The following is a 17686-nucleotide window of genomic DNA, read 5'->3' on the forward strand; positions in this document are numbered from 1 at the left end:
CGCGACTCATTTGTCTTGCGGCGCGTCATACATAGCACAAACAGGAAGATGCCTAAACGATAGGTTGAAAGAGCACAAATAGAGCACAACAAAAGCGGTATCAGGGCATCTAGGAATTCATTGTAGGGACTGCGGATGCGCACCTCGATTTGAAAACACTAGCATTATGTCCAAATCAACTGACAAATTAACAAGGAAGGTTGATGATGCTCTAGAGATAAAAAAGCTCGGTGAATCCTGTGTCAGCATGCCATCTGTTATGCTCTCAGAGAAAGATGTCAGATTTCTTACAGGAGCCGTTTTGCACGCGCAGTAAGTGACCATGTCATGCTCTGTCATATCTATTCTTTTATCTTTTGTTTATTCATGTACAGCCGGTAGTTATTCTGCGCAACTACTGAATAAACTTCCAGTTGTTAGTGCGCCCTGTGTACGTGTCGTTCCTCCTCGTCCGGACCCTTGTTTTCGCAGGCGCTGTTGTACTGAAAGTATGAACCGACTAGCCCAAAACTACATCTTGAGAAGAAAATTTCATTCTGGTTCGGGAGACGAACCTGACACTAACGCCTTCCCACGGTGGTAGCTGTACCATCTGAGCTAGCAGATCGCCACGCGAGGGCGAATCGCTTAACTCGAAGCACCGGGGGCACTGAATATGGCAAAATATCTACTCTAGTCACGTGCGCGTGGACGATTTTTTTCACCTGTGAAACTTTCTTTCTGAGACCCACGTGGGAGTCCCTTTGCAGCTTCGTGCTAGAAGACGGGTGGAGGACAATTTTTCTTTTTCATGAACGTTCCTCAACCTTGCAGGCTTTCCCAGAACTGATTTGCCTACTACTACTACTACTACTACTACTACTACTACTACTACTATACTACTACTACTACTACTACTACTACTACTACTACTACTACTACTACTACTACTACTACTACTCTGCTAATAATGATAACCACAGTGGCTCAGTGGTTACGGTGCTTGGCTGCTGACCTGAAAGACGCAGATTCAATCCAGGCCGCGACAGTCGCATTTCGATGGCGATAGAACGGTAGATGCCCGTGTACTGTGCGATATCAGTGCACGGTAAAGAACTCCAGGCGGTCGAAATTATTGGGAGCCCTCCACTACAGCGTCTCTCATATCCTGTGTCGCTTTGGGACGTTAAGCCCCATAAACCGACGAGCTAATAACAATAACACTGTTATAACCACATTTTACGTGTTCGTTATATCCCCCGGGTTCGACATTTACACACACATAAAGCCGTCCTAGAATCGGCTTTTCATCTCTCTCGGTACCGGTTATACCTCAGATCGTTACAGGATTTATGTGTCATTTTGGCGAGCTTCTTGTTAGCCGCTCTAGGAATGACGCTGAGCTTCAAAAGAGTCATGCACCAGTCGAGGATCACTTGAACCCTAAAACGAGCTAATTCGTGGCAATCTGCATGCAGCTGGCCTGTCTGGCCTTGTCCACCTGACATAAGTATAACTTTTTTTAAACCAAACATGTTAACTGCGACCTTTCCACGCAGGAGGACAGTGTCGTGCCAGCATAGCTTCTTTTGCATGAGTCGACCGTCATAACTCTGTGACAATCTCCATGAATATGCTCGTTACACTGGAGCTGTGAAGTTCTTTCATTGTGTGTACGGCCTCACTGAAACCAACATTCTACTGCGAAAACTTTCTTTCCCTCTGGACTGCATCACGCATCGCACTGGGTGTTTTGTGCGACCGATGGAGCGGCGGTTGCGCTCGTCTGGTTGCAGGGAAGAAGGAAACCGTCAGGAAAGATACATTCGCATGGCTATTTTGTAAAGAGACAGGGTACTGTCGCTGCTGATCTCCAGTGCACCGGTTCATGCAGAAGTGCCTAATTAGCAACTGTGGGGATCTTGGACCACTTGTTTTACAGCAAATACTATACCAGCCATAATTGCAGTAAAGGAGCCCCTGACGCTGTTTCAATTATGTGCCAGCTGCAAATTACGTACGGGTGCTTGCTTCTATACATGTATATGTGTGTGTGTTAATCGATTTCAGTAGACGCAAACGAGACTTTTTAATGAACTGCGAGAGTTACGGGAGTTACTCACGAGGGGTTTGGAAAGCTCTGCGGGATGTCCCACAGTGCATTCCTTTCAACTTACCGTTCGATATATCAGGGTTCTCCCCGGGAATTTTTTTAGGGTTGGGCATTTTGACAGCAGGGCGGAGGGGGGAGGGGATTCAGATATTAAGTTTAGGAATTTAAAGTTTTCAGACTTCTCGTTTTAGACACATGTCCACATTTCATTTTTGGTCGCCCATTTCTAGCATCTACGACGCACATAAAAAACGGAAGCAAGCTAGGGCGCTTGTGTTCTAGCATTGGCAGTGGAGTTGGCGATTTGTGAAAGCACAAAGCTACCTGTTCAGAATTCAGAATCCTTCTTACATAAACAGGTGGCGGGATACACACACACACACACACACACAACACACACACACACACACACACACACACACACACACACACACACAACACACACACACACACACACATAATATATATAGATATATATAATATATTATATATATATATAATAGTTTACACTTAATCTAGAACAATATATTACAGCACATATGAGGGCCTATATATCGCTTTGGGCCGTACATTAAATTGATCGGTAAACCAGCCAATCAACGACCTCGTGTGCACACCATCTTCTGCTGTACCGACGCTGTTTCCTGGTGGTTGGTAACTAAGAAGTGCGATGCCGCCAGGGCTGTTGGAGCCTTGGCACGAGGCAGCTTTTTGGAGGACTAGAGGAACACGTCGAACACAGGTTTCCTGAAACAGGTCATTGTGTCTTGCTTCTATTACGGTCGCTTCTCGTGCTCAGCCTTTGAAACCATTTATTCGGTCAGAGCTCTTGTGCACTCTTGGAACTTCCCCTAAGGTCACAGTTTGGAAGCGCGTGCGATGTATGCTGCTGCGTGTTGCTCAGAGATGTCTCCGCGCAGGTGCCCCCGCGCGTTACGTATACGCAAATTCCACCCCTGCAATTCACGTGCTAGTATGCAAAAATCGTTAGCCAGGTTGAATAACACGTAATGCGTGCAGGCTAAGTGCGCCGGTGCGAGCACATTGAATACTGGACAAATGATCGTGAGAATGTAGCAAGAGGATTTACCTCCGTAAAGGTAATCCTCGATAACTTCCGAGCGCAAGGGAGGTAGGATATGCATGTCTGCAAGGAGGAAGAAGCAAAAACATTCGCACAACACATGACACAAAAATGCAAGGCCGCAAAATGGAATAAGTGCGTTCACATACGTGAAACGCTACGGGAAAAGAGGAGTCACACATCAAACACGAGAAATATTTCAGGACAGAAACAGGCAGGCCCGGCGGTGCGGCTGCACCGCAGGTAAGCAGGCAGGAAGCGTGTTCTCAGCCAGCGAGCAAAATGCAGGCTTCTCGATTCATGCAAAGCGCAGAAGACAAATATGCAGGGCTATACCTTCACTGTGGCGGGCATGCAGGCGAGGCATGCTGTTTTCGAGGAGACCACACCACACGCAGTACAGCCGAGCAAGAGGGGTATTGCTTATATCTGAAACGCAGCGCCGCTACAGCGCTCCAAGTTTGTGTGGAGGCCTCAAACCAAGTCTTGTATACTGCGATCTGTGCTTTCTAGTGACTGGCACGGGTCTGTTGACGACTCGCTTGCCTCTCGAATAAAATATCATTAATACATGCCCCTAGAAGCGTCATGTCGACCACTTGCATAAAACAGATTTTGTATCAAACTGAACACATACTATAACGTATGAACGCATACTATAACTCTAACCTCAGTCGTTTCTGACCATCCATGAGACTGTCCTGCTGAAGTCATTTGTTGTTGACTTGTAGCCGAGGCTATACAACGTGGTTTTTCATTATCCGACGGCTTACTGACGGTGCGGGACGTGCTTGTTCTCCACACTCAAGGGAGTGTTAAGCCAACGCACTTTTCCTGCTCACGGGATGCCTTCTTAACTGAACTCTAGGTATGGGCGTCTAAAATGTAAACAAATGTGTTCAAGTAAACTCAAACTGCTCTCCTACCGACTTTTTAGATGTCGAGATAAAGTGGAACTTATGCCTGGAAAGAGAAAGTATTTATTTTAATTTCAATGCATCTAATATGCGGCGATATTATGCTGTGATGGCTACGCGCAGTATAGTGCTGTTGTCCGTGCGCTATCAGTATCGTTCAATAAATTTAACGGGTGCGTATGTGGTGAGACGGGGCACACATGACATTTTCTTTTTTCGTTTTTTTAAGGAAAAGCTTATTCGGAACATCAAGTTTTACTTGCAATGTTTGCAACACATATGAAGCAGCTGTTTACGCAAACGGTAAACATCACGACATATTGCGCATCCAAAAGCCATTGCTGTTAAAGCAAATTGTGCTGAGCCGATGCGCTCGGTGGCTTAGCCTTGTAATCGCAGCCACAGCTGTGCGATTCACCGGGGGGTAAAGAGCAAGGATCACTACCAGGGGCGTAGCCAAGGGGGTTGGGGGTTTCAACCCCCCCACCCGAAATTTTTCAGTTTTGGTTGCGTATATATACACGCGCACATACAAACGCACGCACGAACATACATAAAGTATGGTTGAACACCCCCCCCCCCCCGAAAAAAATTTCTGGCTACGCCCCTGATCACTACGCCCGCTGAACTCAGTTCGCCCGTCACTTTATTGATGCCGTAAAATGCGAGCAGTTGAACCCTGCGTGTTCATTTCAGATGATGTACTTCTGAGCTGGAAATGGTAGTCTGCTAGCTAATTGTTCCCAGCTTTGTGGTTGCGTTTGATCTGCCCAGTTTTTATACTCGCTGAAGAAGGCCTCTGACTGCCGTGACACTCATACGCGGCATTTCGCCGCAACGAGCACGATAACGTTTCATAATTTGCTGGACACATTTTGTGCTTTCTATGGCAGCTGTGTGCGTTCTTGGGAAGCAGCATATCTAGAATTTGTTAGTGTTGAGGCAGAGTTATTTGGAAGAGCTGTTAAATGTAGTAAAAGATAGTTTGGTGGTCTAAGTCGGGATTTCGCCATGGTAGCAGCCACTGTAGTATTATCCCACCTACGTTTTGAGAACGGCCGAGCGTTGCCTCGCCGTGTTCAGCGTTTTCCTGTGTACTCCTAAAGAGTGAACCACCAAACCGATTGCGTTGCTTCCATTTTCATGGCAAGGATAAGTAGCATAGTGTCTATGGTTGCGCTGCTGAGCTCTAGGTAGCGTGTTCGATCCCGGACGCGGTGGCCTCATTCCGATGGGGGCGCCAAAACGTTCGTGTACCGCGCATTGTGCACACGAGGCGGTCAAAATTGACCTCTTGTTCCCCGGTGCGTTACAATTAGACAGTGGTTTAGTAAGTACATCTGCATAATTTAATTTAATTTTACACTGACGCGGCCCTGAAGGTTTGGTGCTGCGTTTTATCTCTGCATGGTGGCGTAGCTTTCGGTGTTTCCATATACTCGAGTCTAAGCAGCGGGAATTCATTTGCATGACCACCTTCTCAGCTACTGCAGATTTTACCTTCCATTCCTTTGCTGCATTGTTGTGAAAAGAAAGCATACACACTCAGCGGCCATCAGTGGAGGACACCTACACGAATCTATCGGCGACATGGCGTCTGTTCCTCTAAAATCGAGCGTTATGAAGATACTTTCTCACGATACGTAGTTGGGCGGAATGATGCCACGCCAGGCAGGGTAGCTAATACCTCCAAAAAATATAATTTCGTAAACTTCGTGTAATAGATTAGAGAAAAAAAAATGAGGCCAATGTTTCATTAAATTTCGCACCTCTACTCCTGCGCTGGCACGTCAGTGTGACGTCACAGATCTCAACGTATACTTTTGTATATTGGCTAATATGGCTGAGCAACAGTTCTTGGAAAATTCTAGGTTGTCGTTGACTATATTAGCATTTAACGTAGGCAATATATACCGGGGGTGTGCGAACATTCGAAATTTCGAATGCCATCCGAATATTTCCCTTATTCGAAGCATATTCGATTCGAAAAAGCATATTCTGATTCGCCCGAATATTCGACCACGGCAGATTCGGGAAAAATTTGAATATTCGAACTATCAGCTTACGAATGCTATGCATTCTTATTTTTCAAATAAAACATTGCGGACACGTACCCGTTTCAAAAGTTCAAATGGGTACTGACACAAAAATTTTCAGTTGTCATTTCTTAAAGGTACTTCCGATTCCTACTGTAACCTGGCTTCTTGACACGGTATGAGCTTCTCACCACGTGCTCTTAAGCAAATCCTAGCTGTCCGGCATGCCCCTGACCGGGCCGGTGGGCTACACCTGCCGGTCCCGACGTGGGACTAGCCGGGAGCGCGCCTCCTTGCCGGACACCTTCATAAAGTTATTTCACTCACTCACTCACTCACATGCTCGCGCAAAGATATCGTGACGTTTCCACGGCCGCTCCGCTCCGTGGATCCGATTGTGACGCGACAGCCGCCATTTTCTACCTGACGCCGTCACAACTAGCCATGCTGGCGTGTGAAGTCGACGCCTGATGTTATGCAACTGCCGATGCCAGTGGATGCGCCATGCGAAAAATTGCTGTAATGTCAACATATCAGCATTTACTGAGCTTCACACTTGCTCAGAGCCGTCTCTGTAAACAGATTCGTATGGCGTAGTAAACTCAGCTTCGAAAAGTTGTGTCAGTCATAGAGTTTCCTACAATACTTACTAGAGGGAACTCTGGCGCTAGTGTCTATGGGAGCTGCAATGCATCGCGCTTCAGCCAGCATGGGAATCATGGGTAGTACACGGATTTGTCTAAACTTCGTTCTTTCGGCTCCGTTTGGCTCCGCGTCGCCTGCATCCGCTTTGTCGCAAAACGAAGTTCAGCAAAAATCAGCAGTTTCACTTCACCACTTTAACTTCTTTAGGCTCACCGATTGAAATCTGGTCGCGAAGTTCACAACGATCCATTCTTTTATCCGAAAGAAAACCAAAACATAGCAATAAACAAAGCCACAAGTGCGTTCGAAGCCCACAAGCACGAAGACTAGGCAAATCCGTGTACTACCCATCATTCCCTTGGGGGCTGAACGATCGCAGCGCCAGAGTTCCCTCTAGGTCATTTTAGGAAACTCTATGGTGTCAGTACCCCTTTAAGTCTACCACAGTTAAATACAAGTTACACCATCTCCTGCTAAAGGGAACCATGTGTGGATGCGAAGCAGCGGAGAGCCATTGTCAGCGCCAGTGTCAGCGCTGACGTTGACACTGGCGCCGACGCTTGCGCTTTTGCTGGCGCTAACTCTGACACTAGCGGCGGCGTTGACTCTGGCGCTCATCGCGGCGTTGCGCAGGAGAGAATGAGGCGCGCGCGCTCCGTCATTTTATGCCGGGGAACTACCGTGCCGCCTCCAGCGGAGTATGCAGCTGTCGCGCCACCTGTCGTGCGCGCCACTCCGTAGAGTAGAGGATTCTTAGAGGAGAGAGGGGGAGCGTAGGAGAGGAGAGGGTGGGGGGGACGCGCGCGCCGTTCCGTAGAGTAGAGGATTCCCAGATGAGAGAGAGGGGGAGCGTAGAAGAGGAGAGGGAGGGAGAGGGGACGCGCGCGCCACTCTGTAGAATAGAGGATTCCTAGAAGAGAGAGAGGGGGAGCGTAGGAGAGGAGAGGGAGGAAGAGGGGACGCGCGCGCCACTCCGTAGAGTAGAGGATTCCTAAAGGAGAGAGAGATGGAGCGTAAGAGAGGAGAGCGAGAGGGAGGGGACGCGCGCGCCGCTCCGTAGAGTAGAGGATTCCTAGAGGAGAGAGAGGGGGAGCGTAGGAGAGGAGAGGGAGGGGGAAGATGACGCGCGCGCCCACTCTGTAGAGTAGATGATTCCTAGAGGAGAGAGAGGGGGAGCGATGAGAGGGAGAGGAGGGAGAGGGGGACGCCGCGCTGCCACCCCGTAGTAGTAGAGGGTTCCTAGAGGAGAGATAGGAGGAAGAACGTAGTAGAAGAGAGGGAGGGGGAGGGGACGCGCGCGCCGCTCCGTAGAGTAGAGGATTCCTAGAGGAAAGAGAGGGGGAGCGTAGGAGAGGAGAGAGGGGGAGGGGATGCGCATGCGCAGTGGGGGGTGGACAGACGTGGGCCAGACGCGGAAGGAGGGACGGACAAAGCCCCCGCCATAAGCTGCTTCGCATCTAAAATTAAACGTAATTGCGACGATTCCCCAACCGAGACAACCTGATCTGTTCGCTGTCGTAGTGGCTCGTCCGACGCGTGACAGTTGGCGGGTGCGTACCGCGATCACAATATGCCGCATAAAGGACAACGTCCCTGAGCTGGCGGTATGGCCGACGCCATCTTGTCCCGCAAAAGGCCTTCCGTCTTTTCGGAAAGTGCAGGGAAAGGCCTATCAATGATTCCGACTTGCCGCCAGTGCAAGTCGGACTCTTCTTTTTTAGGTTAAGCGGAAGTTTTTTGCTGTTACAAATCGCCCATAATTAAATCTATAAGCGGCAATACCGCTATGTGTTAGAATAAATTAGAGTGTATGTAACAGCAGTGAATTGTAATTAGAACGTAATTATCTAAATATTCTACCGTCAGTCGTGCTATATTTATTCATAAATCGAATTCAACGATCCACTCCAGGAAGGAAGGAACAGGAGAGAACGGAAAGACAGGGATGTTAACCAGCCTAAAAAAAGCTGGTATGCTAGCCTATTCAAATTATATGCAGTGGTTATCTGCTGGCAGCTAGCATTCCTAAAAATGCTAAAAAGATATTTGAAATTCCTGCCGAAACGCCCCACCTCCAACGTCTCGTTAAACATGGTACTGCCTTCACCAAAGCGATCGTTTGTAGCAAAAAATTTCAACCAGAAGTGATATAAGGGAACCTTAGGCAACGAGAATGACTAGTTTACCATTGGCTCAGTGTTTGTGATCTCTCCCTTACCAAGAGTGCGCAGAAATGGCAAAAGTAAGTCGCCTCTCCAAATGAGGACACCGTGTCGCAAAGGGTTAGTGACGTTCTTGTAATTAGATGGCAACCCGACAGCTGGTAGGCAAGTCGAGCAGCCACCAATTACAAAAGTGACAAGAAAAAAAAGGAGCTGACAGCGCAGTGTATAAAAAGCTAAAGCAACCACTATAAGTTCTTTTGGAATTAAACTAGTATTATACTTTGAGCAAGAAATACAAAATTTTTGGGATACTAACAGATATTTCATTCAAATGAAACAAAGTTGGTGGCAGCTAAGAAATTTTCAAGCGAACACTTTCGACCATAGGCGTTTGCTGCTACTTTATATGCAGTTAAAACATAAATTTGCAAATGTATCGAAGTATTTTAAGATAAAATTGGGAAGTATCTATCGGATACAATAATTACGTTAGTATCTTGTACCTGTATCTCAAATAATTTATGCCCGAGTATCTTGTATCGTATCGCGATGCAAATTCAAAGTACCTTTGCACAGCCCTATCTAAGAATGACCACTGGTCACACAGGGAGTGCTGCATGTTCAGGTACAGCAGCGCCACCATACCAGCTCTACATCGTGCTTCAGTTTCGGTTTTGCTCTGAGTTCGCGTGACTTGATAGCGGTTAGGAAATTATTTCAATAAATGCTTGCTTTCCGAGTTCAGCGCACGTCGTTTTTTTGCTTTTTTTTGTCTTCGTCTGTCACGCGCTGTTACCCAATATGAGTTGTGTGCACACCTCGCATCAGGCGTTACGTTTCGCAACTGCGAATGGCGCAGAAAGGTGACCAGCTTTTTTCTCGTGTCCACTGTGCTGTACCTGGCTTCTCGTCGACGGCGGGCTCGGTGTTCAGTTCGGGCGCTGCCTCTCGGAACAGGTGAACTCTAGGGGGGGCCTCGGGCACTAGTTGATGCATGCGCAGCTTTCGGCAGTACACGGATGCCGCTTCGGGCTCCAGTGCAATGATCAGCTGCTCCGGGAAGTCGGGGGAGCCAATCCCCGCCTGGGAGCACGCGGTCACCGTTATAGGCGGAAGAAAGCTGTGAACTCACTGTCACAACACAACATTGCAAACTCAACCACAATCATGATCATACTGCCATATTCGTTGGTTCTTAAGAATCGCTGTACACCGTCAGCATGTGGAGAGAGTTCCGCTTGTGACGTAGGCCGCACTCTTTTTTTTTCTTCTTTAGTTACATTATCACTGTAAGGATACATGTACAGGTCGGTTTGTTAAATATTCTCGCATTGCTCACTATTTTAAGGTTACGGACAAGAGTAGTTCTAAACTGCGAAGTACCTTTCGTTTGAAAGCCTTGTGCCTGAAAGTCGCGTTATGCATACAGTATGAAAAAAAAAAGAATACCAGACTTACTAACTGTTAATTCAGTCAAATGCGCGATTGTTCTTGCGAGACAGTGTATCAAGAGAAGGCACAAATTTACTAGGCCCGTAGGCATAGAAGTCGAGTTTATATGATTTTGCTATAAAGCATAGTTCTGCTAAGCTCGAGGGTGCCGGTTCGATCCCCAGCCACGGAGGCCGCATTTCAAGAGGGGCGAAATGCAAAGAACAACCCGTGTGCTTAGATTTAGGCGCACGTTCAACAACCGCAGGTGGCCGAAACTAATTGTGAGACCCCACGCTACGGCGTGCCTCATAATCACATCGTGGTTTTGGCACGTAAAACGCCAGCAGTCATTATTATAAAGCATTCCATAAGGTGGCAGTCAGTGTTCTTGGTTTCGTGCGCACCAGTATGAAAAATTCGTCACGACAGAATGTTCAGGTTCAGAATGTTCGGGATTCACCTTACGTGTCAGACGTACAGTCTTCTCGTTGAGTCGGCATGAAAATGGTCGCACATTTAAAAGAGACCCTTGTGGCCAGACGGACATTAGACGAGCTTGACTGGCAATCAAAGACGCACCTTGTATGCGGCGGCGCGCATAAACTGCTTGGCGGGCTGTCGCCAGATGGCCGGCACGGTGACCACCCAGCGTACGTCGTCCGGCAGGATGACGGTGGCCGACTGCTCGCTCAGCTCCTTCAGCGCCTGGTCGCGGAAGTAGCGTAGCGCGTGCGCAAACACCGTCAGCGCCGCCATGGGCCGCCCATTGGCCGCCCGGATTTCCGTGTCACGACTCAGGTTCTGCACCGACGGGTTCCATAGAGCTCTTACAAAATCACTACATCAAGTTAGCATGGGAATGATAGTTGTAATACTTCCTGGTTTCAGATAGCGCTGTGACGTTGCACGAATGATCATTTTCAGCAGAATACTACGTTATAAATGCAACCACTCGCAATGATTATTATTCTTGTGCGCAAGAACTTGCTGGCAGGTGCGTTTAAAAATTGTGATTTTTCAGGTATTTGGGGAGATCATAAATGAAATCACAAACACGACAATCAGACGACCATTCCCATGGTAGCTGAACGGTGTTACACTTTGCTACAGTGGCTTTTGTACGAAACTCTGTGGATGAGTTTACCTGAGCCTGCCAAAGCATTCCAAACTTGTTCTCCGCCTACGCGACTTCCTTCTTGGCTGGCGTATTTAGTCACTCGATAAAGATGACTCGCAGGGGAGCGTAAGAATATGAAACTATAGCCATTACGAAAACATGTTCGTTGGTAGCGGCACAGTGTTTCGCACATTGATGGACGCAGAAATCACAGGCGCAATGAAGAGGAACTGTGTTGGAAAGCTAAGAATGAAATGAGCAAGAAAAAAGGCCATTCAATACCGAGCATGTTTTGTTAGCATGTCATGCAGTACCTTTAGGCTACACATATGTGCATAGTGCTTCTGAGGTGAAGAAATAATTGCACCTTCCTGACCTTTCATCACGTCACATCACAACTTGGGAGATGCTCTCGCCATTGTAGCAGAAATATTTTATAGCCCTCATGTTTTTAAGATTATTGCTTGAGTAGGGATATCACTTAAAATACACGTGCCTCGCATACGTGGGGACCTTTGAGGCAAGTGTGCTTCGCTTCGGGAAATCTCCACGCTTGGAATCGGTGCCCGTCAGCAAAGTAATGTCGCGCGGCACCAACACCACCGCACTGAATCGGAAGGCTGAACGAGTGATTTGTTCCAGTCGTGTGACTTGGCCTTTTCTAGCTAAACCGCGACAACGCTCACCTCGTTGCTATGAAGCGTCATTTTGAACTTCTCGAAAAACATCCACTGCTTGGCCTCATGCGCGTCGAGGTCGTGGTACACGTCGCGGGCTGTGAAGCCGAACGAGTGGAACTCTCCGTCTGGGTTCAGCAGCAGCGTGGTCGGCGTCTTCTGGTTCACCACGCCCGGGTCGCCGCCTGCATGCGTAGATCGCGCTACTCAGTACTCGTGTGTCTCCCTTTTCTATGGAAATGGCAACGTAACCAAGTGTGCACATCAGACTGAGGGATGCAAACAAAGCTGCAGATGATCCCTAAGCATATTCCCGCGAGCTGAGAACACGAAAGCGTCTCTTTTGGCTAGGTTGTGCTTACGGAAGGGTGCTGCAAAGTCTCCTGCGGGGATAGACTACGCCGGGGCTGCAGGTGGTTTCTGCGGCACAGGGGAGCGCACGCCGAGAAACGCGGCCGTGGCTGCAAATGGTTGCTGCGGCAGTTGTCGGCGCCGGCGTCAGTTCCGCTTCGAGAGGTCACGTGCTTTACGGACACGGCTTTTGTGGACGCCATGTGGGTGCGCGCGTTCGCCAACCTAGCCAGGAGACGCTTTCGCGTTAAAAGAAATCAAGACGATGGCCTGGACGATAGCAAAGGAAGCACTGTGTTCCGTTTATCCCCACAGCCTGGGCGTTTGATATGTGTACTTGCAATGATGCCGCGTTAGCCTTCTAGTTGCTTTGTAAGGATGAACCTTCCCTTGAAGCACAGCATATTTCAAACATATTAGTATCGAGTAGGTCAGGTAACTTGTCGGCAGGAGTATGTATGCTCACCGAGGTAATGTATAAAACGTATCACGAGCGCCAATGGTTAGCAGCTGTTCAGCATTGTAACATGCTGACACAAAGCACCCGCGCGGATGGCACGCTCAGGACACGAACGAAACAGCTATTGTGGCAGCGCTCTTACGCGTCAGCACGATGTGCCAGTGAACACAGTTTTCTCGAAGACCCTGACGTTGTTTACAGCGAAGGCAGATGACCTCTTTCAGTAAAACCTCGAGCAGTGGTCGGAGGTTTGCATGATGCGAGACCTGCGCAGCTTCAAAAGGCACGCTCCGCAATGATGCGGTAATCTTCCTCTGCGGTGTGTTTTATGAAATATTTTTTTATTGGTACAGTATCACGTTTGCAAGTGACACATGAAGCTGACACTACGCCACAACGTCTCTTAATTGTGGCACTGTAGTGCATACAGCACCGCATTCATTTCGGATGTCAACCTGAACGAAGCACCCACTACGGAATACATTCTTGCAGTCCATCCCAATTGGAATATGGCCGAAATTACCGGAAATGTAACGTTGTAAGCAGCAGAACAAGCTACAGGCGGGACAATACGCATTACATGCGAGAATGGCTGCCGGAGTGGTTCCCTTCATTCCCTTCTGCGGAGTAATTCGATTGTTTTTAACTCCTCGGAAGGGTAACTGTGGTCCTATCATTTCCATTTCTGAAGTAGCTGGTCTGATCTATAATCTGCTCCTCCAATTCCAGTAAATTAAACGCAGTCACTACTACTTGCGCTTGCGCGTCTATCAGCAACACCAGATGCGTTAAAACGCGGCTATAATATTTCTTTCGCGTATAAGTGCTATTTGCGCATGTTGCCGATCAGCGTGGGCTCGTAGCGTTTGCGGCGTCTTTTCTTTTTTTCCTCTGTGACAGGAACGCTCTTGCTATACCCAACATCCTCGACAAGTAGATGCTGCTGTAATTAAACGCACTTAAGTCGCATTTAGCGCAGAAAAGGTTGCGGGTCTTTAGAAGACTAAGAGATCGTGTCATAGTTAGCACGGCAAAGGTAGTCAACCGTGAGAGTAGACCTGAAAGAACCGGTATTGAGTACAACTTGAGAAGCGCCATAAATCGGCCAAGTGTAATTGACAAAGTCACTCTAATGGCAAATTCATCGGTTTTGAAGTATCTGAAATGAACATTCAGCGCAGCAGGATTCGGTGGCCATCTGGTTTTCCAGCTGAATTTCACAATCTCAGGCAACAATTTCACCCCCGTTTCATCTGGCCCACTGGTGTCACCATTCCGTTCTTATTCCATATTGGGTGTTTGTAAATGTCGAATGATTCCGCGATTATTCCATTTACGGTGTTGGTACTCGGGCAACTGATGTCCTCGAGGCCTGTTTTATGCTAAGCTTGTGCAGGTGATATTGGTTATGAGAATTATTTTTTCCCCTTTATTTAGACAAGGTTTAGGTTATCTGCTGTATACAGACTTTTTTTCTTGTACAGTAGGAAGCACTGATACTTCCCTGGTTACTACTGTAGGTGTCAAATGATTACCACAGTTTTCGTTTTTTCAGCCTACTTCGTTTTCTGAGGTGACAACTCATTTTGCTGGTCTTAAGAACAGTCATAGTTGCAACGCCGACGGATTAGTAATTAAGCCTGCTAAGTACATACTCGATCTGATCGTCCCACACACACATTTCACATCAGATGGTGTTTTCCAACCAATGTGCATGTAGTTACGGTAACAGTTATGTATAAAGGAGGTGAAAGAAGAGCTTTTCAAACTATGGCCCCGTCTCGATTAATTATTATTATTATATTATTATTATATTATTATTATTATTATTATTATTATTATTATTATTATTATTATTATTATTATTATTTACTGCTGAATTATTATCACTGCCATCACTTCACTGCCGACGAAATCGCTCCGATCTCTTATTTCTTTACAAGCTAGTCCACGGTATCATATCCTGCCCTGTACTTCTCAATTGTGTTAATTTTCGAATTCCGCGTAAGTTAACCAGAGAGAACAGACCGTTTAATGTACCCGCCTGCTTCTTCCCACACTCTACCGTTCACAGAATACAAAGTCTCTATAATGTTAATTTTCTTGATCTTGACGCTTTTCATAGCCCACAATCATTGTTTTTATCCGAGCTTTGCACTGTTTTGACATAGCGTGGCACAATGCACAAAGTCTTCCCTTCTCAGTCTTTCCACATAGTTGTATATATGCGATGTAATTTTTTATTCCCCGTCAATATTTCTCGTGTTGTCTTATTTTACTCCTCCCCTTTTGTGTTCATTTTATACGTGTTTTTGCTCTTTTTATTTCTGAAAACTGTCTGTATTGTATTGTTTATTTTTATTGTTTTTTTTTGCGTGCGCCAGCACAAAGACCTTATGGTTGTTCCTGGGCACGTTAAATAAATAAATGATTGATTTATTGATTATTATTGAAATACCCCCAAAGGCCCTCATTACGAGGGCATTACATCGAGGGACGGGGACATCACCACTGATCACTCATTACACATCATAAGTAAAAAAAAATACAATAATAGAAAGTTAAACATAGATAATCTTCAAAATAAATTTACTTACAGAAATTTCAGAAAAGTAACACATTAGACGATACTATGGGTGCACATGAGACCGTAAAAGAGAGAGAGAGAGGGGAAGAAAAGATTGATTTTTCGAAAGACCTTGAGGAAGTGATGAATAGCCGCATTGAAAGCTTTAGCAGAAACGCAGTCTCTTCGAATTCAGAAAAAATCGCTCCTCAGAAGACGAACTTCCGCTTCAGATTATATTATATAAAACAACGAAAATAAGACGCTAGGACTACATGTGGATTTTAGCAGAGATCGTGTCAGTCATGCTATTGTACTACAAGAAATGAAATTTTATGGATTTCGGGGAGTTGCGTCACAACTCCCTCGATCTTATCTCGACGGAAGGTTTCAGTATACCAAAACAGGCACATGCAAATCGCGCTTGCAGCGCACTGCTGTTGGAGGGGAGCATTTTAGGTCCCATTATTTTCCTTTTTTTAGACAAACGATATAGCAAACATAAACACCGTCAATTCACCATCAACGCGCATGACTATACAGATATATGGAACAGATTCGCCTAGCGTTCAAAAAGAAGCAAGTACGTTTTGCATGAAGCTTGGTGAATGCAAAGCGAATAGCCGAATAATGAACGAAACACAAACTAAGCGTCGTGCATATCGTGCGCCTGGATCGCTGGCTGCTATGCCCCAAGCCCTTAACCTGGGTCACTGTCCGTATTGAAAAATGTGCTAAAATACTCGGGATAATCTTCAATGAACACATGTCATGGAATGACAAAGTTACAGCTGTAACGTCGAAATTAAGTGTGTAGGCCGGATTATTGAACTGTCATCGACATACGCTACCAGTTGCAATAAAAAGGTTATTATACAACGCACATTTTAACTCTCACTAGTATGAGGCAAAACCACAGCATTATCAAAGCTTAGTGTTTAACAGGAAAATATGATTCGAGTGATTACAAATGCTTCCTTTCTAGAACATACCGCCCCTCTTCTCAAACAAGAAAATCGTTAAAATATCGGACCTATAGATTTACAAACTACTATGCCCTTACAGGAAGGCAAATCAGATACTCTTCTCAGTCTTGAGCACCTTCAGAGAAATGCTGTTTCTTATCGTTTACGATATCAACCGCCTTGGCACGTTTCATGTTCATGAACGCAGCACACAGCACACCGCATCCGATACAACTCGCCCACGACAATAAATTACGACCACTCGCTGCAAACTGACCTTTTGTTCCTCACAAAAAGAAAAAGGAAATAAGAACACTATTCATGTAAAAAAGTGAAACGTGCCTTCTTCTGTATTGGTGTTTCTTCGCGCTTTCTATTTTCCTTTGTATTAAAAAAAAGTTGCATACGTCTTAAAGTGCATTTCCTGTGTACCTCTGCGCAGAGTACATTTTGTTTTTCAATAAATACTGGAATGATCTTTCCATAGACATTGTGGATATTATGATTATGAGCAGTTCCGCGATCCAACAGCCAAAATTGTATACAGTCAAACCGCATACCGAACAAGCAAAAAAAAAAAGGGAATTAGTTTGATGTATCGTATAAATCAATATAAAACGTTTACCGTATTTTCGCTGCGAAGTTTAGTGCGAAAATTGGCTTCACGGCAGTGCTTCATCATAATGCAAAAAGTCCGCCTTTATGGGGCAATGCGCGGGGATTAAAAAAATTTTTTTTTTCGCGGTATGGAGCTAGCTGGGATGTAGGTTATATGCAGGGGCGGGTTATGCGCAAGAAAATATGGTATCGATGTAAACAGCGCCCACTCCTATTTTTAATTTACGTTAATGATGTTTCTTTTGCCATTCGTAATTCTTCTTTCCTCTTGTATGCCGATGACATCAAGATATTTAAGGAAATTCATTCAGTTAACGACTGTCGCTTGCTGCAGTCAGATTTGTGTTCTTTTTCCGAATGGTGCAACGGCAATAACCTTCCTCTAAATACCTCAAAGACAAAATTCATGTCTATCACTCGCAAAACATCTAGCGTGTCATTTCAATACTTTGTCAATTCTGTGCCGTTGTGCAAGGTTTATGAAATCAGTGATCTTGGTGTTGTTGTTGACAGCGCGTTAAACTTTTCTTCTCACGTTAAGCGTGCTGCTATGCGGGGC

General features: G+C 46.1%; 1 protein-coding gene across 3 annotated transcripts in view; it reads right to left on the reverse strand.

Annotated features, from left to right (window-relative positions):
- LOC119379373 (heat shock 70 kDa protein 12A) overlaps positions 1–17686 on the reverse strand; it is a 187328-nt gene that overhangs the window by 29555 nt on the left and 140087 nt on the right. For 2 of the 3 annotated variants that reach the window (XM_037648685.2, XM_049411953.1), the window contains 4 exons: positions 12177–12352; positions 10953–11174; positions 9839–10022; positions 3183–3239 (listed from right to left, as the gene is read on the reverse strand). In XM_037648685.2, the coding sequence (XP_037504613.1) occupies positions 3183–3239; positions 9839–10022; positions 10953–11174; positions 12177–12352 (639 nt within the window). The remainder of the gene's footprint in view (positions 1–3182; positions 3240–9838; positions 10023–10952; positions 11175–12176; positions 12353–17686) is intronic. The other variant, XM_037648686.2, reaches the window with a different exon arrangement.

The sequence above is a fragment of the Rhipicephalus sanguineus genome, chromosome 1 (assembly GCF_013339695.2).
Source record: "Rhipicephalus sanguineus isolate Rsan-2018 chromosome 1, BIME_Rsan_1.4, whole genome shotgun sequence".
NCBI classification, from domain to species: domain Eukaryota; kingdom Metazoa; phylum Arthropoda; class Arachnida; order Ixodida; family Ixodidae; genus Rhipicephalus; species Rhipicephalus sanguineus.